Source organism: Nothobranchius furzeri, chromosome 19 (assembly GCF_043380555.1).
Source record: "Nothobranchius furzeri strain GRZ-AD chromosome 19, NfurGRZ-RIMD1, whole genome shotgun sequence".
Classification (NCBI taxonomy): Eukaryota; Metazoa; Chordata; class Actinopteri; order Cyprinodontiformes; family Nothobranchiidae; genus Nothobranchius; species Nothobranchius furzeri.
In genome coordinates this window covers 7,734,861-7,756,694 of record NC_091759.1, presented here as the reverse complement: position 1 = coordinate 7,756,694, position 21,834 = coordinate 7,734,861, and the positions used below count along the sequence as shown (strand labels likewise).

The 21,834-nt window shown below is 46.3% G+C and overlaps 1 protein-coding gene across 3 annotated transcripts in view; it reads right to left on the bottom strand.

Annotated features, from left to right (window-relative positions):
* rbms3 (RNA binding motif, single stranded interacting protein) overlaps positions 1-21,834 on the bottom strand; it is a 473,759-nt gene that overhangs the window by 48,455 nt on the left and 403,470 nt on the right. For all 3 annotated transcript variants that reach the window (XM_054745076.2, XM_015973526.3, XM_015973527.3), the window contains one exon: positions 13,194-13,300. In XM_054745076.2, the coding sequence (XP_054601051.2) occupies positions 13,194-13,300 (107 nt within the window). The remainder of the gene's footprint in view (positions 1-13,193; positions 13,301-21,834) is intronic.

Here is a 21,834-nt window from a genome sequence, read left to right as displayed (position 1 = left end):
TCTGGTGGGGAAGGAGCCTGAGTGAGCTACCAACACTGGACGGTGTGCTGCTGACCTCTACTCGGGACGTTGTGGATCGGTGGGTAGAATACTTCGAAGACCTCCTCAATCCCACTGACATGTCTCCCAGTGAGGAAGCAGAGTCTGGGGACTTTGGGTTGGCCTCTCAAATCTCTGGTGCTGAGGTCACTGAGGTGGTTAAAAAGCTCCTCTGTGGCAAGGCTCCAGGGATGGATGAGATCTGGCCGGAGTTCCTTAAGGCTCTAGATGTTGTGGGGCTGTGTTGGCTGACGCGACTCTGCATTATCGAGTGGACATCGGGGGCAGTCCCACTGGACTGGCAAACCAGGGGTGGTGGTCCCCTTATTTAAAAAGAGGAACCGCAGGGTGTGTTCCAACTACAGGGTTCTGGAGAGGAGGGTCGGTCGGATTGTTGAACCTCAGATTCAGGAGGAGTAGTGTGGTCTTCATCCTGGCCGTGGAACACTGGACCAACTCTATACCCTTAGGGCGATCATGGAGGGTGCGTGGGAATTTGCCCAACCAGTCTACATGTGTTTTGTGGATTTGGAGGAGGCGTTTGACCGCATCCCTCTTTGGGCCCTGTGGGGGTACTCAGGGAGTATGGGGTACCAGGCCCTCTGATACGGGCTGTTAGGTCCCTGTATGACCGGTGTCAGAGCTTGGTCAGCATTGCCGGCAGGCGGGTCTTGTTTACGAGTGAGGGAAAACTGGAGCGTGAGATCGATAGGTGGATTGGTGCTGCATCTGCAGTGATGCGGGCGTTGTACCGGTCTGTCGTGGTGAAGAGAGAGCTGAGTCAGAAGGCGAAGCTCTCGATTCACCGGTCGATCTACGTTCCAACCCTCACCTATTGTCATGAGCTTTGGGTAGTGACCGAAAGAACGAGATCGCAGATACAAGCGGCCGAAATGAGTTTTCTCCGAAGAGTGGCTGGGCTCTCCCTTAGAGAAAGGGTGAGAAGCTCGGTCATCCGGGAGGGGCTCAGAGTAGACCCGCTGCTCCTCCAAATCAAGAGGAGCCAGTTGAGGTGGCTCGGGCATCTGGTCAGGATGCCTCCTGGACGCCTCCCTGCTGAGGTTTTCTGGGCACGTCCAACCAGGACACGGTGGAGGGACTATGTCTCTCACCTGGCCAGGGAACACCTTGGGATTCCCCCGGAGGAGCTGGCCCAAGTGGCTGGGGAGAGGGAAGTCTGGGCCTCTCGCCTTAGGCTACTGCCCCCGCGACCCGACTCCGGATAAGGGGGTTAAAATGGATGGATGAAAATAAAAGGCAATGTATTATTTAGTTTACATTATTAGTTAGATAGCTCTTGTTGCTCTGAATGAATAAAAACTACAAGAAAAACTAATTAACAATTTATTAATCAATAAATGGTTTTTATTCTGTAGAAGTATAATGTAGCTTCATTCATTCAGGACACAGGAAGAGAGGTTGTATGATGTAAAAAGAGGAACGGGTGAAAAGAAAACAGCAAAAAGTCAACAAATGAGGTGATCTCCTGGGGACCCGAGCCAAAGTAACTGATCGATTCGAGTGACTTTTAGCCAATCAAATTACACTTCTTTGATCACATGGCACCGGTGAGGCACCAACTCGATCGGATGACGATTACTTTGGCTTATGTCACCACGAGGCCACCTCATTTGTTGCTGAATTTTCACCGTAAAATTTGTATTTTGAGGAAAAAACAAAAATCAAATACATCATTTCAATGAATAAAACTCAATGTCAAATTGAATCTCTAAAAAAAGCCATGTTCTAGCAAGGCTATGTCTTCCATAATGAGGCGTTCAATGATCATTTCTGGCGTTGGGAGTTTAGAAACAAGGATTACAACGCATAAAAAAATCTGATAGTAGAAACGAGCTATGACTCAGTTCACATTTAAATTGGCTGAACTCAACTTTTTGCAACATTCTCCCCTTTTTGCAGCTGAAAATACAACTCATCACACCATATTTGAGTTCTAATTTTCCTCCAGGAGAGTTTTAAAGTAGGATTATTAAAGAAGCAGGACTGTGTGGTGAGACTTGGTTGTTATTCGTATGGAAGATTCATTTGGCACGTTCCCATATCTCTGCACGCTAACACACTCTGGCACCATCCCTTCCTGTACCCCCCCCCCCCCCCCCCCCCAAACAGATTTGCTTTCGCTTTCTCTTCTGCTCGGTGGTCACTCACACACACACACACACACACACACACACACACACACACACACACACACACACACACACACATACACACACACACACACACGGACATCTGTCAGGCTTTCACACACAGTGGAAAGCCGGATGTTTTTTGTTTGGTTGTTTTTTTTTCCCCCAACTTCATGCATTCCCCAAGAGTAGGTGCTTGAGGAGTGTGACTTTGAGAAGTTTTTTTATTAAACGTGTTGGTGAACGAGAGTGAAGGAGTGAAAAAGAGTGGTGGGGATGAACCTGTGGAGGATTACATGAATGCATGTATGGTGGTTCCGAGGAGGAACCAGAGCTGGGAGGCCTGGGGATGGACTGTCCGATCTCGGGGGCAGAAGTTGCTGAGGTAGTCAAACAACTACACAGCGGCGGAGCCCCGGGGGCGGATGAGGTTCGTCCTGGGTATCTCAAGGCTATGGATGTTGTAGGGCTGTCATGGTTGACACGTCTCTACAACATTGCGTGGTCATCGGGGGCAGTTCCTGTGGAGTGGCAGACCGGGGTGGTGGTCCCCATCTTTAAGAAGGGTGACCTGAGGGTGTGTTCCAACTATAGGGGGATCACACTCCTCAGCCTCCCTGGAAAGGTCTACTCCAAGGTACTGGAGAGGAGGGTCCGATCGATAGTTGAATCTCAGATAGAGGAGGAGCAATGTGGTTTTCGTCCTGGCCGTGGAACTGTGGACCAGCTCTATACCCTTGCAAGGGTGATGGAGGGGGCATGGGAGTTTGCCCAACCAATCCACATGTGCTTTGTGGATTTGGAGAAGGCTTATGACCGTGTCCCCAGGGGCACCCTGTGGGGGACGCTCCAGGAGTATGGGGTGGGTGGCTTTCTGTTAAGGGCCATTCAGTCCCTTTACCAGAGGAGCGTGAGTTTGGTCCGCATAGCCGGTAGTAAGTCGGACCTGTTCCCAGTGAGGGTTGGACTCCGCCAGGGCTGCCGTTTGTCACCGGTTCTGTTCATCACTTTTATGGACAGAATTTCTAGACGCAGCCGTGGTGTGGAGTGTGTCGAGTTTGGTGGCAGGAGAATCTCGTCTCTGCTTTTTGCGGATGATGTGGTCCTCCTAGCTTCATCCAGCTCTGACCTTCAGCTCTTGCTGGGTAGGTTCGCGGCCGAATGTGAAGCTGCTGGGATGAGGATCAGCACCTCCAAATCTGAGACCATGGTTCTCGACCGGAAAAGGGTGGCTTGCCACCTCCGGGTCGGGGGAGAGGTCCTACCTCAAGTGGAGGAGTTTAAGTATCTCGGGGTCTTGTTCACGAGTGAGGGTAGGAGGGATCGGGAGATCGACAGGCGGATTGGTTCGGCGTCTGCAGTGATGCGGACGCTGAGCCGATCTGTCGTGGTGAAGAGGGAGCTGAGCCAGAAAGCCAGGCTCTCGATTTACCGGTCCATCTATGTCCCAATCCTCACCTATGGTCATGAGCTTTGGGTAATGACCGAAAGAACGAGATCGCGGATACAAGCGGCCGAAATGAGTTTCCTCCGTAGGGTGGCCGGGCTCAGCCTTAGAGATAGGGTGAGGAGCTCGGACATTCGGGAGGGACTCGGAGTAGAACCGCTGCTCCTCCGGATCGAAAGGAGCCAGTTGAGGTGGTTTGGGCATCTGGTCAGGATGCCTCCTGGACGCCTCCCCGGGGAGGTGTTTCGGGCATGTCCTGCAGGCAGAAGGCCCCCGGGTCGACCCAGGACACGTTGGAGAGGTTACATCTCCAATCTGGTCCGGGAACGCCTTGGGGTCCTGCCGGAGGAGCTGGTGGACAAGGCCGGGGAGAGGACGGCCTGGAGCTCCCTAGTTGGGATGCTGCCCCGCGACCCGGACCCGGATAAGCGGAGGAAGACGAGGCATGTATGGTGGAACAAAAAAAATGAAATAAATGCAGTGACTAACATGTTTGTCAGCATAAGACATAAGGCGACTCTTTTCTGTCTCCCGTGTTGGATCATATTTTCTCGATCCTTGCCACCAGCCGCCCCGCAGCACTCAACCCCTCGCAACTTCTGACTGATCACGCAACGTGTTCCCTCTCCGTTTCTGCGTCTCAGTGAGTCACTTGCTCTTTCTCTCTCCGTATGTCACTGTGGGCTCTGGGAAGACTTCAAACGCAGAGGAAGAAACGAGGAGACAATGTCAGGGGGAAAAAGGCGAGGAGAGGATTTAAGGCAGAGTGAGAGGACGAGTAAAGGGAGGCAGAAAAAGAGAGACAGGCATGTGAGGTGAGGAGTGACTTCAGATCTGATGATCACGCGATGGCTGATTCCTGTCTCTGCAGCAAGATGGACGCACCATCATTCACTTATTGATTTTTTTTGCATCGACTCCGGTGAATTTCTGCACAATGGATTGTGACTTGAACTTTATCAGATCAGATAGAACAAATCTGATCTCACCTGCACTGACAGATGGTTTCAGTTCAGTCTGCATCGTGTATTAGAAGTGCTAATGCTGAGTGTAAAAGAGTTTTTTGATGATGACATAATCAATCTATAGAAATATCTTATAGGTGACTCTAACCATTTATAGGGAATTATCAGGAATTGTGTCACGAAATCCTCGTCAACAAGTTTGATTTAAATGTATTTGACACTAAAACAAAGAGAAACCGTAAAGTCCGAGCCGATTATTCAACATTTTATTCTGAAACTTTAAGATTAGACAGAAGTTTGACCAAGTTACTGTTCTGTTTGTCACAAGTCTTTCCAGTCAATCTCCAAACATTTAAGTCACATAAGCAAGTCTCTTGTCAAATCCATAGACCACGTCACTCCCAGGTCAAGTCAAGACCCAGGAGATGTGAGTAACGAGTCAAATTTAATTATATATCTAATGACAAGTCCTGAGTCAAGTCAAGTACCAAAACATACAAGTCTAAAGTAAAGTCAGAACCCAAGACATGTCAGTCAGGAGTCAAATCTAAAGATATATGAATCCTGACTCAAGTCTTCAGACGTTCAAGTCCTCAGTCAAGTTAAATCCCAAGACCTGTATGTCCCACGTCAAGTACAAAGATCTGTAAGTCACAAGTCAATCACATGCAAGTCCTGAGTCAAGTCAAATCACAAGACAAGCAAGTCCCCTTCAAAACATGTCACTCCCAGGTCAAGTCTACTCTCAAGAGATGTGAGTCACATGTCAAGTCTAATGAGTCAAGACAAGTAACGAGACATACAAGTCTAAGTAAAGTCAGAACCCAAGACATGTCAGCAGGGGTGGACTGGGACCAAAATTCGGCCCTGGCTTTTTTACGAATCGTCGGCCCTCAGTCGGCCCTCCCCATTGGGAGAGCGGTGGGGGTGGGGGGTGTTGCCGCCCGCTGACTCATCTCCAGGCCAAATGTGAGATCCAATATGGACTGGGACTGTTAATTACAAGCAGAGCCAAACTGCTGCGACCGGGAGCCCTGGCCTTCCAGATCAACTCATTCTCCACGGGCGGAGATCAGCGGGACATTAGCTACATGCTAACGCAGTAAAACAACTCCTACGTCATCGCTTTACAGCGTTTTTCTTGCTAAAAATGCCTGGAAAAACTTTGTTAGCTTCGGGTTCAGGGGCGGATTAAGGACTGAAGAACATCCGGGGCTTAACACACGCACACACACACACACGCGCGCACACGCGTGCGCACACACACACACGTGACATGCACTAGTCAACATCATATATGTCTTGTACCACATAATTATTAATCTGAAGCTACATATTAAGCATTTTCAGGGCAGAGTATTGTTCCTGTCAGTGTTTAGTGTGAGATGATAGTAAATATTCCCTTTCTTTCTCCAAGAACTTTACCTGACAGTAAGCTAACTTTAGGCAAACCAGCAGCACAACAAATATTTTCAAATAAGACTCACAAACCTGAGTCAACACCAGTCTCATCAAAGCTGGGGTTCTGTTGCGGTACTTTTGGTCTAAAAAACGTCCTTATGTCCATCTTCACTCATGCGTTTCAGGCAGAGACTGCAGAAGAAGCCGGCTGCTGAAGGGCTTCTTCTTCAGTGGTGGAGGCTCAGGCAGGCTGTATACAAACTACTGCCAGCTGCTCCCTCTCTGTTGGACTTTGGTACTGCATGTTACTTCCGCGATTTAGATCCGGGGCTTTTCATGAAACATCCGGGGCTTCAGCCCAAGTAGCCGGGCCTAACGCCACCCCTGTTCGGGTTACCATGTAGCTAATGCTCTACAGATCACCAACTGTGGAGTCGTGTCGGCCCAAGTTGGGAAAGCAGCCCACTTGGCTAAGCGGCCCACCGGGACAGTGCCAGAATGCCAGATAGGCCAGTCCACCCCTGCATGTCGGTCACAAGTCAAATCTAAAGACTCACGAGTCCTGAGTCAAGTCTTCAGACATGCAAGTCCTCAGTCAAGTTAAATCCCAAGACCTATATTTCTTAAGTCAAGTACAAAAACCAGTAAGTCACAAGTCAATCACATGCAAGTCATGCAATCAGACTCCTTTCTGAGATTCATAACACATTAGCACCATGTTGGATGGACATGGATATTATTAGCGAGGAGCACTGGATCTGGCTAATGGACCATTAGCTTAAAAACCTCAAATATTTGTCTGACAGTACTGTGTAAGTATTTTAAACCAGTTGTGTCCAAGTTTGGTTCTTGAGGGCCTCCTTCCTGCATAATAGAGGTTCAACAAACCTGGTTTTAATTAGCCTAATTCATAAAACTCACTCACTGACCACAACAACTGTGCTGCGATCGGTACTTTTCATAGAAATGGAAACAGAACGCATATTTGTGGTAAGGTGGCTCCTAACAAAGAACCTGAAAATAACACTTTTTCATAAGCTGTCTTTTATGGGTAAAATGATCGAGTTCTGGAAAGAAAAAAAGTGAAAAAGCTGCAAAAGTTCAAAGAAACACTTTGAAAAACTGTTAATGGCGATCCATTCAAAAGATCACAAGCTTGCTATGAAGCAAAATGTAAAGGATCGATGGATGATTGAGGCGTCTGCATATCAACTAGACGATTTAATTGGTTTCTTCAGTTTTGGTGACAAAGAAGAAAAACAAACCCATCAAGCCTCCTGTTGCATGTTGAGTGAAATTGAGTTTTGACAAATAAAAGAAAAGGTCACACTTTAACGGAGCGTTTCTGCAACAGTGTGGAGGGAACCCATCAGAACCTGTGTTTCTGAACAGGCCACACATCAAATCAATCAGTCAAATCAAAGATACTTTATTAATCCCAGAGGGAAATTAGAGTTTCAGTACACACAATTCAGAGATCAGACATACATGGGCAAGACACATGACAAGAATTGGTGACTGTGGTCATTCGCAACCCTGAGTCGCGCTACCTTAATGGAGATAAGAGGGTTACATGAGGATTGGTTCAGGTGGAGGGAAAAAAAGGCACTTCAGAGTTACCCTCAACCAGGAGGGCAGCTTTGCTCTGCAAAAAAAAAACCCCACCTCAGACAGATATGCAACAGACTTCGGACATTACACATCATAAGTGTCCACTAGGTGGGGTGGTGGGTTGGGACCTTCCCCACTTCAGTTCCTGCAGCCACGATAAGCGGCGCATGTCACCTCAGTGTGGATAGGGGGAGGAGCATTGAGGGTTGGAGGGTTGCAGTGACCCTGGAACGTTTCAGCGGCTTTCCCGCAGTCCTGCCCAGGCTGGGATAGGAGACAGAGTTGAGTTGCCATAGCGACGGCACATTCCACATATCTTCTGAGGGGGGAGTTTTCGTTGGAGCCTTGCAGGCTCAAGGCCTCCAGATTCCAATTAGAAATTGTTTTGGGGCCAGACAGATAATTTCCTCTCTGTCTTACAGTTTGTTGGTCCTCAACCTCTCAAAATCCCAATAATGGACATTAATCTATCCCAATCTGTGCTGATTCGTCCACTTTCTCCTTGATGGCATCCATCTTCTGTGCCAATGAATGAAACTCGGACAAAGTCCCAAGCTTACGATTCATCTCGACAATTATGTGAGTCTGTGAATTCACAGCGCGGTGCAATCCATCTCTGAGCTCGGGGATCAGGCCAATATTCCTCGACAGCTCGTTAATTTTCCGGTAAGCCAGGTAGCCTCCAATGCCGATCAGCAGGAAACCCGACACCAACACCACGAATATCCACACGTCTTCAGAGTCCTCCACAGACAGCTGGTCTGTCCCGGAGGGGCATCCGGGAGCCCCTTGTCCCGTTCTCATCGTTGAAAAATGTTATCAACCGCGTTGAGTGACCAACTGACGTGATCCATTTTAGTGAATTTCAGTTTCCAGTTTCCAGAAAAAATGCAGAAGCAGCCGTGCACCCAGCACACACAGACAGACAAAGGCCTTGAGGATAAGATATGGAGGAGAGAAGAAAAGCGTCTGCACCCTCCAAGAGCCGCACAGAGACTCTACTTCATGTGTAAATGCATCTTTAGAGTACAGTAGCAGCTGAACAGGGCTGAGAAACGGATGCAGTGACTGTGTCTGTGTGCTTTTGTTCAGCTCAGCCTTTGGTTGAACTCAGAACTCTCCAGAAACTTTGGCGCTGTCTTATTTCTGCCCAGTTTTTCCTTGTTTTCCCTCTAGTCTCTTTGGTGTTTATAAAATCATGGACTACACACATTTTCCTCTCAACTTGCACATTTGTGTCAGGAGAAAATTCCATTTGATTCAAAACCTTTTAGAAAAGACAAACTTATTTGAGTCTAAATGTCCTGCGTATGCAATGCAAAACGATTGAATTGGTGTGTTTTCTTCTCTGTTTGGATGCAGCGTCCTTGCTGCACCCTTCAGAAGCTAGCAGACACACACACATCCATTCACAGTGATCTAATTTTACATTTAGTCAATCGAGCCGCCTCCCATCAGTCTGTGGGGATGTTCCAAAGTGATTTAGGTTAAACGTGCCGCATTGGTGCGAGGGTGTGATGGACAGAAACACACAGACACACAAAGCTCATCCTACAAACACACAGGGGCCGTGTTTTCTGAAGGACACACATTTCATCTCTCCTGGTCTCCCCACCTTGCCGTTTCAGCATGTTTGTCAGCCTGCGTGTTTTCTCTCATCTACAGAGTCCAGTTGAAGCCTCCTCTGCTCGTCTCCTCTGTTTGTCCTTCTCAGTATAGATGTAGCGACTTTCACCTTGTCTGCACACGTGCTGCATCCGGTTTTCTGCCATTCTGATGTATTGGTGGGAATACGTGTGTTCAGTGAGGCATTTTGGCTTGAGATGCAATTTACATGACAGCTCCCGTGCAACCAGGGTCGGTTTGATCGATATGCGGGGTATCTTTTCATGCTTTTTTTCCTGTTTTTTTATGCAAGCTGCATATTCTGACTGGCTGTAACGGTTTACGTAAACGACAGCTCTCTTGGGTGTTGGGAGACGGTTGGGCCTGTACTAATCCTTTAAAAATAACATTTCTTACAGGAAGGGAAGGAGTTTTGGTATGATGTTGAATCATTTCATGCTGGAATGCCAAACTAGCCTCCAGTCAGAAGGAGGCAGCAGAGCTCTGCCTGTTTATCCCAGCAGAAGAAGCAGCCTATGGACACACCGGTGCACCGAGGTTAAGAGGTTGGAGCAAGGGATGAAAGCCCGCAGAAAAAGACAAGAAAACACGATGAACCCTACATCGCCCTCTGAATACTTTTGTACCTGTGAATACTTTAGGAAATTAGGAGAAAACTCCGGCAGCAGCTGGGGCTAGTATGCTAATAGCCAGTCCAGCATAAGCATTCAGGTGAACTGTTGGAAAAGGAGCACAATAATAATACACAGCAGGGCTGGTGAAGCACATGGGTCTGTTCAGGATAAAATAAACAAATAACCCCATTATCATAAGAACCGTGGTTAGTGAGCGGCTGTTTAAGCATGCTAACCACGTGCTAAATCCTTCAGTAAATCAAAAAAGTGAAAAACGCTGGTTTCCAGTTATGTTTATGTTGAGTTTGCTAACGCAGCTCGAGGCGGTTGGCAAGTACGTGGGTTATTGAGTTGTAACCTGAGACCGTACCCGAACAGAATCAGCCCGACCGGTTCTGTTGGATTTGGGCGGTAAATTATGTTAATTGAGCGGGTTGTCACATGGCGTGCTCCGCTCGCTCGATCAGCGATTGAGACAGAGAGAGAGAGAGGGAGATTGTCTGCTCACACAAGAGAGAGGATCGGAGGACACTCCTCCAAACGCACGTTATTATTTTCATAATTTCATTATTGTTTCTCCTCGAAGCGCTCAGGCAGACGAGTGCTGTGATGTTGGGAGGTCCGGTCTAGGGGAGGAAGCGGGGTGAGTGACGGCGGCTACAGCGTAACCCGTCTCTTATTTAGGGACACGGAGAAGTTAAAAGTAGAGAGAAATAGAAGATAGAAGTTCTTGTTCCACTTTATTCTTTTGTTTCATGATAATAAACTGATGTTAAATTCAATTTAATGAGAAACTGGGAGGAAGCTTTGGTTCATTTTAAGTTACAGGAGATCTTGTTTCCTATCTGCTCCTCCAGAGACAGCACGGATAGGAGGGTCCCACATGATGAGGGTCCCACAGGACAGGCCAGTGCAGTCACACAGCCGAGCTGGAGGGGGACAGGTGTTGTCCTGCTTTATAATGAAAGCTTGTGTGTTATGTGCATTACAGCCAGCGATCCAAACAGCAGCAGTCAAGTTAACCCCCCACACACACACACACACACCTCGGCCCTCTTGCTTCTGGGTCTTTTTTGTGTGTGGCCCTTGGACCATTATAATTGAGGACCCCTGCTGTAGTAAAACAAAAGGTATAATAATTCTTATTAATTTACTGTTGTTGCAGCACTAAAGCAGCAAAAAAAATGACATTTTGTAATAAATATGCAAAACATTTACATATAAATAGTTTCAGAGCCCTTTTATTGGCAGAATCTGATATTAATTTGAGCTCTTACACCTGGAACAAAATGAGTCCCAACATTGCCAAAGCGTGACGCCATAGGCACAGATCCAATGTCCTCTTTTTTGGAAATGGAAACATGGTCACCCTGCCCAACATGCATGTTACTAGACTGTGGGTGGAGATGGGAGTAACAGGAGAAAACTCACTCATGCGTGACTAGTACGTGGAAACGTCCAGGTAGAAAGTTCCCAAGAGGGAATCAAACCTAGGACCAGCTTACTCTGAGGCAACACCGGGCTGTGACTGGTTTGAAAAAATATTTTCAGTTTGAATCATATTAATTTTATACCTAAAACACAAAATATTTATTTACACTTGAGTCATGTGACAGATGACAATCGCAAATAGCATCAGTTGGAAGAACTTACTTTTCCCAAAGTGTCCTAATTACATCTCACTTTATTTGCATTTTGGTTTCTAAACCAATTTCTTACACTTTGACCCCCATAAGCTAAATTCAGAAGGTGTCCACTTGAGTCCCAGAAGCCCAAAAGGACTCGGAGGCTATTTTCAGAAGAAATCTGTTGCCTGAACGCTTTTGAAAAGGAGAGACAGACCCTGCAACTTATGGAAGAGAAGAAAAAGACTCTTTAGAGACTCCTTCAGCAATGCCACTTGCAATTAGTCCAGCCCAGTTAGATAATGGATACGATATATTCAATTCAGTTTATTTATGTAGCACCAAATCACAAAAGTCTTCTTAAGGCATTTCACAAAGTAAACATTCCAACTGATTCTACTGATCATTATGCTCATTATGCCATTTAGTTAAACGCTCCCTGTACAAGAAAACCCAGCAGATTGTATGGGGTCCTCACAAGCAAGCATGTAGCGACAGTGGAGAGGAAAACTCCCCTTTACACAGGAAGACACAGTAAACCAAACCTGGATCAGTGTGATAGATTTGGACTCGTTAAAGTGTGTTAATGTGTTTTATTAGATTTTTGTAGAACATTTCTAATAGAAGTTGAGGTAAACTCTCACAAACACAAGATAATTTAACACGAAGGATTTTCACAGAAGTTTCATTGTGAAACTTTAATTGAAACACTCCTAACATTGACTTGTGCACAGATTGTTTCACACGACAAACGTTTAGACCACCTGTTTGTATATTTGGACTGGGGCAGTCTCAGGCCCTGTCCACACGTAGCCGGGGATCTGCCAAAACATAGATATTTTTCTACGTTTTGGCCTGTCATCCACACGAAAACGGAGTTTTTTCACACGAAAACGGATCTTTTTAAAAACTCCGGCCAAAGTGAAGACCTGCGATTTCTCCGTTTTGGGTGTCTGCGTGTGGACGGACAAAACCCGAGTTTTAAGGTCCGCAACGTCACTTTCCGCAACAAAAAAATGCTGACATCACGTGTGCGACCTGTGTTTACACTAGCCGACAGCATGGAAGCCCTCAGAGCTGCGCTCTGTCACTACCCGATCCATCAATTGTCCAAGCGCTTTTTGCTTGTTTGTTTTTGCAAGCGGAATTACTGCTCCTTGTGGAAGACCACAGATGAAGGATGAGGTTAAGAACGGGGGAAGTACTGCCGCCTACAGGTCTGGCATGTCCTTAACAACGTATTTATCTGGGTACGTGTGGACAGAGTTTTTTTTTAAACGAGGTGGTGTGGATGCAAGTTTTTGGAGGGGCGGATATTCGTTTAAAAAAAAAAAACCCGGCTACGTGTGGACTAGGCCTAAATCCTGGCTGTCCTTTTAATCTGTCGCTCTGTTTGAGTTTAACTAGAAAAACCAAAGAGGTTGTTCCCGAAGAGAAAATATTAGATTCACCTTTTTAACCTCATTTGTGACGCTGCGTCACATGATTCGTCTTTGACGACATTTAATTACTCACACGCCGTGTGATTAAGTTCAGTTCCATGTGTGCTATCCTAACCAGCAAACCTGCAGAAGACACCATTTCCATTTCACGCCACATCAAATATTAAAATCCACACGTTTGGACTTGGCTCAGATTCACAATACAACACCAATTTGAGCGGTGAGCACCTATGTGTCGTTAAATAAACCGCACGCAAACCCTTGACATCTTACCTCGCCTTCTCTGTGCCACGGCCTCCCGTTCTGAGGATACTTGCTCTGGCTTTGGCGTTTCTTCTGCCCTCCGTCAGCAAATTTGCACAGCAAAGGCTCCGTTGGGGCTGCAGAGAGAGAGAGAGAGAGAGAGAGAGAGAAGGTCACGGCCATGTTAGGAGTGCATCACGTGACCCAGCAAAAAAGACGTAGCCTTTTGAACTGCATCTCTTTCTTTCCCCTACCACTGGATGCACCTCCATGGCCCCCCTCCCTTCCTGCTCTCTGCCTTCCTACAGAGCTGCTAGACAAATTCCCAGTCCGGCGATGTTGGCAGGTCCTCCTCGTCCTCGCCTCGGCTGGCAGCTCATGAAAGAGCATTACAGGGTATTGTTGAAATAATAATCACAGTAATCGCTCTTGTAAATACCTCTTAGATGGTAACGCAAGACGGCTCTGTCAGCCAAAGCTTATTTCCAGGAGGCGTTCCCCGCTCCTGACGCAAAATCTCTGCATGTTTTACAGTAACGGACGTCTCCCTGTTTGTTTGGACTTTTATATCTTTTTCCACTCAGAAACTACACGAGTGAAAGCCTCGACGCTCTGTTAGACTAAACGCCAACGTAAAAATATCGTGTTGCCTGCTTCAAACAGTAGAGGTGGAAAAAAGGAGCCCTTTTTGCAATGATGGCGTCCATCATCAATAAAGCGAGACACGATGTTGCTGTAATTAATCCAGTTATTAAAAATGTCCTTAGAGCAGCCTAATCTAAGCCGTCTCTGTACCAACAACCTTTTGCGTGCATAATTACCAATCAAAGGTCGATGAAAGTGTTGCGATGACCTATGTAGCAATAAAGATAACTTCTCAAAGGGCACTTTCTCACGCTTGAGCTGCAGGTGAGCAGAGAAAAATGAGTTCAGGCACAGAGCTCTGCTGATGAGATAGAAAAAAAAAACCCATGGAAGTCCCCTAGAAAGAATAAAGTGAAGCATGACAAAATGTTGGCTCTCTTGGCTTCTGACAGCGCTCGTCCCCCTTTTCAGTCTGTCAGCGAGATCAAAATCTCCTAAGAGACACAGATGAGAGGAGTGGAGGAGGAATGTTGTAGAAACCAGGAGAAAATGTACAAAAGTTTAAAAAAGGTTCAATAGAAATGAGTCTAAAAGTGTGTACGGAAAACTATATGAGAGAAAATTAACTGAAGTAACAATAAAACTGGATATTTTCTAAGACTAAAATAAACGGGTATTCTTAAAGTAATGCTAAACAGTTATTAACACTTTAAGCTATCCCGTTAAAAGTGGGTTTCAGTGGATCTTGACGTAGAAACTTTACCAACTTTACCTTGGACAGAACGCTGCTGACCAGTTACTGCATTTAAATATTTCGTGCAACAGGTAGGTGCCCTAGGGGGAGTTCTCTAGCTGTTTACTTAGTTGGTGGCTAACATAAAGGCTAGCAGTTAGCTTTTTCAGTTTGCTGACTGATAATAAAAAGCACAAGAAGTAGAAAAATAAGTTTTGCTCTTTTGTTGACATCGTGGTGGAGCCTGGAAGTATACGGATGTGAATGTGTGTGTGAATGGGTGAATGACTGATTGTGCAGTAATGCACCTTGGGGGTTCTCAGACTCTATATCAAATACAGGCCATTTAACACTTCAAAGTAAGAGTACTTTTTTTGGAGGTGAAGCAAAAAGCTAAAAGTAGAGTGAACATTGGAGCAGCCTATGGAGGCTACAAAAATATGGACTGATGGTGACCTGGCTTTGTTGTAAAATATTTGTTTTGTCTAACAGAGTGGATATTTTTACTTTGTGACCTAATTCGGTATGAGTTGGCTCATGTTAGAGTTAACTCGTTAACCAGCTACAGCGGGTTGCTGCAGGGTTATATACAGCAGTTGTAATTCTGCTTTTAACCAGTAGGGTGGAGAAGCTGGAAATGGTTTAGTGTTGCTTTAAAAATGGGAAACATAAAAACCAAAATAATTAATCATAAATGGATATAAAAGAACATGAATGCATTTTTATGCCCTGAATTGTGCAGCATTTAAGCAGGTTTGTTTAGTGAAATCAGAGATATTAGGGGTCGGGTGTTCTGAATGTGGCTATTTTGTGGGTCTGAAGCTGAAACGTTTGGGGACCTCGAATCTAAATCATACTCTGGTGGTTTTTTTTCTTGGGTTGTCATCAGTAAGTTAAGTTATTACTTCCCATACTTTGAGCATTAGAAGAGAACTGTGAACGTTTAAAGTGTTAAAGGGAAAGCCAAGTCAGGGCACTCTGAAAGCGTTGCTCAAATGAACGCGTGACTTCACCATTGCAGAGAAAATGACAGTTCGGTTGTCTAAATGCACCTGGTGTTTTTGCAGGAACCTTGACGGCTTTCCTTTCATCGCATCCACATTACAGGCCTGGCAGCTTGTGACGACACCGGTTGGAGACCACGGCGTCCGAGGGCGGTAACGCAGCCGGACCTTTCATCGTTCAACGCCACAGACGACAGTCGCAGAGAATTGTTGACAGTTTAATCTCAGTTCACAGAGGCTACAAGAGGCCGGGTCTGGGCGATCACAACGCAGCTTCACCAGACGGCAGGAAGCCGAGTTTAAAATGATAAATCTGGATTAAAAACTATCTGATAATAACAATCTGAGGTGGGTTGAAAAAAGCTAAGCAGCTGATTGGACGATAGAAATGATTCAGAATCCAAGGCAAATGAGGCATATATAATAATGCTGCTTAAGCCAAAAAATACAGAAAAACTCATCGAAGAGCAACAACAGAGAAAAGTGTGTGTTTATGTGCCTTCGGGGTTTGCAGTGGGATTAAACTTTTTAGAGTCAGCTCAGGAGAATGCAACCAGGAACGGGAGAGCCGCTACAAAAGAAAAACAACAAAGGCTCTTCCAAACCTCTCCTCTGGCACTCTGGGAGATAATTAGCCAGTGGAGAAATTTAGAGAATCTGACACAGAGCACGTTGACCTTCCCTTTGTGACTACATTCCCAGTTCCCACAGCGGACGGGCCAATTTGTTTAAGACTCAAGCCCAAGATCAACAGCTTCACACCACTCCACCCACCCTGTGAACACACTCACCCTTCTGTAGCCCTAACACACACACTCTACCCTAAACCTCTTGCTGTAACCATTAAAAACACAGAAACACACACCAGCCACAACCATCGCTGGCATGGCTCAGAATAAACTAGGCCACCAGCTTGCTGATGCTGCTCCTTTAGGACACGGCCTTTAAGTGTAACACATTTCACCTCGGCTACGGAAACCGTGCTGCACAAAAACTACAATCATGGACCTGTTTAAATCCCATTTAATGATCCTAAATCGCTGGAGAAAGACGAGAAGGACCTCCAGTTTGGAGGTCACCAACTGCTGCTAACAAGGTGCCTGTTTTATTTGAACGCAAGTTGCTGTAGGAGCTGGTAAATACGCTAATGAGCAGCGAGCACCGTCACACACACCGAGGGTAACCACCTCCCAGGTATGCACACAAAAGGGGAGCAGCAGACGAAGATTTAGTGGGAATGAGACACCCGTACTCCACACTGGTCCCAGGCTTTCTGCTCATCAGTGGAAACATTAACACAAAGTAAAATGAGCCACTACGTGCATGCAGATGTACTTCTGTACGCGACAGTGCAATTACAATAGCTAATTACCATACCATACCACTTTATTTATATAGCGCTTTCAACACGGCATTACAACCATACAAAGCGCTGCACAAAAAACAAGCAAGAAAACACAAGTTAAAATAGTCAGGCAGATGGAAAATGTAAAAAGGAGCAAAAGAAATAAAAACAACAGACTATTAACAGTAAAAGCAAATAAAACCAAAACATAAAAACACAAAATTAAAATTGAATTGACTAGGTGGGACAATGGATGAGCTAAGGAGTTATGGAATTAGGGATCGAATGCGTAAGTGAAGTAGAGGGTCTTCAGACGAGATTTAAAAACGGCGATAGAGGAAGCTTGCCTAACCTGCAGTGGTAATGAGTTCCATAACTTTGGGGCACAGACTGAAGAAGCCCTTTCCCCACGAGTCTTCAAACGTGCCTTAGGGACAGTTAAGAGGAGTTCATCTTCAGACCTAAGAGCACGAGGAGGGTGGTAGTAATGAAGGAGATCACACAGATAGGGAGGCGCTTGACCGTTCAAGGATTTGAACGTGAGAAGTAAAATTTTATAATTGATCCTGAATTTAACGGGCAACCAGTGAAGCGTTTTAAGAATAGGTGAGATGTGGTGTCTTCTTTCAGCGCCAGTCATTAAACAGTACCTTGTTGCTAGTTTCACTTATTAGCACAGTGTGCAACAGTAATAAGCATTGCTGGTGCGGTAGTTTGGGACGGGCCCGCATCTGGTCCACATCATCTCTCCGTGCTAAGCAAAGACCAGGGTGGTCCCATAAAAGCAGCGGAAAAACATCCTGAATGCAAAACGACGTGTTTTACAACGCATCACGTTCACCGTCACACTTTCACTCACGCCCGTGTGCGTCTGATTGGCCTGGATGGGGAAAACAATGCAGGAATGTTCCGGATTTGCCGAGGAGCGGGGGTGAAAGGGTGAAACAGCCAGCTTTTCACCGTCCTGACAGTTACAAAAGAGGCCTCTCACAAGGGTTTGGAGTCAAACCGAGCTGGCTTTGCTCTGCTCTCGGTGCGTCCAGAGCTAAAAAAAAAAGGGCAAACAGAGGGGACTGTTCAGCCGCTTGCGGCAAAATATGTCAGTGAAAAGAGGCACTGGACTTCGTTGACAACTCTGGTTATTTCTGGTGCCTAGCTTTCAGCTTCATGAGCTAAGCCTCTCTGAAAAGTCCTTGGAAGTCTCGCTGTCTTTGACGGCAAGGACATGTTTGGGTGAGATCATGAAAGAGTAAGAAAGAGACAATGTTTTATTGAGATTCTGCTGCGCTCCGACTCCGCTTGAGGGGATCACTAATTGGATCAACAACTGTCCGATTCCCATCACCCAGTCTGACCCGTTTGCTCAGACCCAGGAAGATACCTCTTAGGGGGAATATAATGGACACAAAGTGGGAGAAAGTGCAGGGAGAACCGTTCTATAACTAAATAAGGTTTAGGAATAAAAGGGCCATGACAGGTGAGAGCTAATGGGCCCACGGTGTTGCACATGTGTCGACATTTTCGGCATCAAACAAGCGAGCTCAGAATGGCTGCCAACTAGGAAAGCAGGCGGCAGCAGCTTTCCTAAAGGGAGGGCTTTGACGGATCCCAGTCGATAGCTCTCACAACTGCCACGCTGGCCTCACATCCTTCAGGATGGAAATGAAGACGGTCTGCCAGCCGTTTTGCTGACAGGGACGGCACACACGGCTCAATGACACGGCCAAATAAATGGAGCGGGCGCTGAGAGGGGAGCGCGGTGGAGAGCGGCACAAAAAAGGAGAGGGTGATGGATGGAACGAGGGATTCAGTGTCATAGTCAGACAAAGAATGGTGGAGACTGACAGAAAGATACAAGGGGGGGCCAGAGCCTCACGGAGGGTAGACGTGACGGTGCGGTGCAGTCTTGCTCTGTTCAATCCATACTGTAGAGCTCATCTGGACGAGAGTGACGAGCACAGGGAGAAGGATGTCAAAAACCTTTTGGTTGCATTTGTTACACGTGCTCCACGGCTATTGATCAGCTCCGGTCCAGGCTCTTTCCTAGACGACTGCTGCTGCGGAAGGCTGGACGGTGCAGGCCTGGGATCAGATTATGGATTACAGGAGGGGAAGTGCAGAGGAGAGCTGTGGACGCAGGAGGCAGCGGCCTGATCGATGAGCTGCTGCACACTTAACAAGACTAATGTTATGTAGGGAGTCTCTGACATGCTAATCCATCTTTCACTCTCACTTTATCACATTCTCTCTGTCTGCGTCTTCTGCTGTACGTCTGGCTGTCTATCTACCTACCATCCATCCATCCATCCATCCATTTATCCACCCACCCATCCATCCATCTGTCCATCCATCCATCCATCCATAAATTTATCCATCATCCATCTGTCCATGGATGGATCCATCCATCCATCCATCCATCCATCCGTCCATCCATCCATAAATTTATCCATCATCCGTCCATCCATCCATTTATCCACCATCCATCTGTCCATGGATGGATCCATCCATCCATCCATCCATCCATCCATGCATCCATCCATCCATAAATTTATCCATCATTCGTCCATCCATCCATTTATCCACCATCCATCTGTCCATGGATGGATCCATCCATCCATCCATCCATCCATCCATAAATGTATCCATCATCCGTCCATCCGTCCATTTATCCACCACCCATCTGTCCATGGATGGATGGATCCATCCATCCATCCATCCATCCATCCATCCATCCGTCCGTCCATCCATCCATCCATAAATTTATCCATCATCCGTCCATCCATCCATCCGTCCATCCATCCATCCATCCATCCATCCATCCATCCATCCATCATCCGTCCGTCCGTCCATCCATCCATCCATCCATCCATCCATCCATCATCCGTCTGTCCATCCATCCATCCATCCATCCATCCATCCATCCATCCATCCATCATCCGTCCATCCATCATCCGTCCATCCATCCATCCATCCATCCATCCATCCATCATCCGTCTGTCCGTCCATCCATCCATCCATCCATCCATCATCCGTCCATCCATCCATCCATCCATAAATGTATCCATCCATCCATTTATCCACCATCCATCTGTCCATGGATGGATCCATCCATCCATCCATCCGTCCATCCATCCATAAATTTATCCATCATCCATCCATCCATCCATTTATCCACCATCCATCTGTCCATGGATGGATCCATCCATCCATCCATCCATCCATCCATGCATCCATCCATCCATAAATTTATCCATCATCCGTCCATCCATCCATTTATCCACCATCCATCTGTCCATGGATGGATCCATCCATCCATCCATCCATCCATCCATCCATCCATCCATAAATGTATCCATCATCCGTCCATCCATCCATTTATCCACCATCCATATGTCCATGGATGGATCCATCCATCCATAAATTTATCCATCATCCGTCCATCCATCCATTTATCCACCATCCATCTGTCCATGGATGGATCCATCCATCCATCCATCCATCCATCCATCCATCCGTCCATCCATCCATAAATTTATCCATCATCCGTCCATCCATCCATCCATCCATCCATCCATCCATCATCCGTCCGTCCATCCATCCGTCCGTCCGTCCATCCATCCATCCATCCATCCATCCATCATCCGTCCGTCCATCCATCCATCCATCCATCCATCCATCCATCCATCATCCGTCCATCCATCATCCGTCCGTCCATCCATCCATCCATCCATCCATCCATCCATCCATCTATCCATCCATCCACTCACCAACCCATCCATTAATCCATCCACCCATTTATCCATATGTTTTCTAATCCCATCACTCATCTGTTCCTTTGAGTCCATATGACCATCTGAACATTAATTAATTCATCCATTCACCTTCTCATCCATTCATCCAGTTATCCATTAATCTATTCATTCATCCATCCATCACATGATGTGTTTTGCTCTCCATCTACCAACAATTAAAAAAGACAATCATCTGATGGGAATTGGACGAGTTCAACATTTTCTGATGAAAGAGTGTATGAAAAAAAAAATCAATGCAAAGTGATCTAAGAGGCAGATGAAGAAATGTGCCTAATTATTTTTGCAGGAATGTAATTGCACATTCCACCACTGACTCTGGGTTAATATGTTCTCTTTACAAATTTTAAAAGCTGTAAGAGCACCACAGTGTCAAACAGGCTGCAAGTTTCCAACTGCTGGCCGACTCCTGGGATATGAGCTCTGAGGTAGCAGTTAAATGAGATCCTCGTTTTAGCTTAATCAGCTAATTCCACTCGCTGTTCCAGACACAGACATTGCCATGGGGATTAGACAAATAACTAAAAGCAACAGAGCCGGCGAGTGGAATTTCGTGTACAGTAAGTTTGCCAGCTCTAATAAACGGCTCACAACCCTGCATCCATATAGTAAAAGAACATTTATGCAAGTGGACAATCTTTACCGCATTCATTTTAAATGGCTCAGTTGAGTGTCGCTGGCCCCCGAAAGTCAGCGGCGTTGCTCAAGTGGCGGCGGCAGATGTTTCTAACGCTAAAGCCACAGATGCAGTTCCCCACTGCCAACTTCTTTGTTGCTGCAGTAGATCTCAGTATCACTGGCTGCTTCACACAGATGTCCAAGGTGGCAATTACAGCATGAGCGGCAGCAGTGTGGTTGGTGTAACCGAGTGCTGGACTGACAGATCCAAGCCTTAAAACCAAACATAATGAGCACTAGACGATGCAAGCCAACATGTCATATGTTGATGTATAATGAGGAGGAAAAACAGAGGAAGTGCTTCAGGAATCACTTTTACCATGAGAGAAATAATAATAATAATAATAATAATGCATTGAACTTATATAGCGCTTTTCAAGACCCCCAAAGACGCTTTCACACACTCTCACATTCACACACTGCTAGTGATGGTAAGCTACTTGTAGCCACAGCCGCCCTGGGGAGGTCTGTCAGAGGCGAGGCTGCCATTTGGCGCCGTCGGCCCCTCTGACCACCA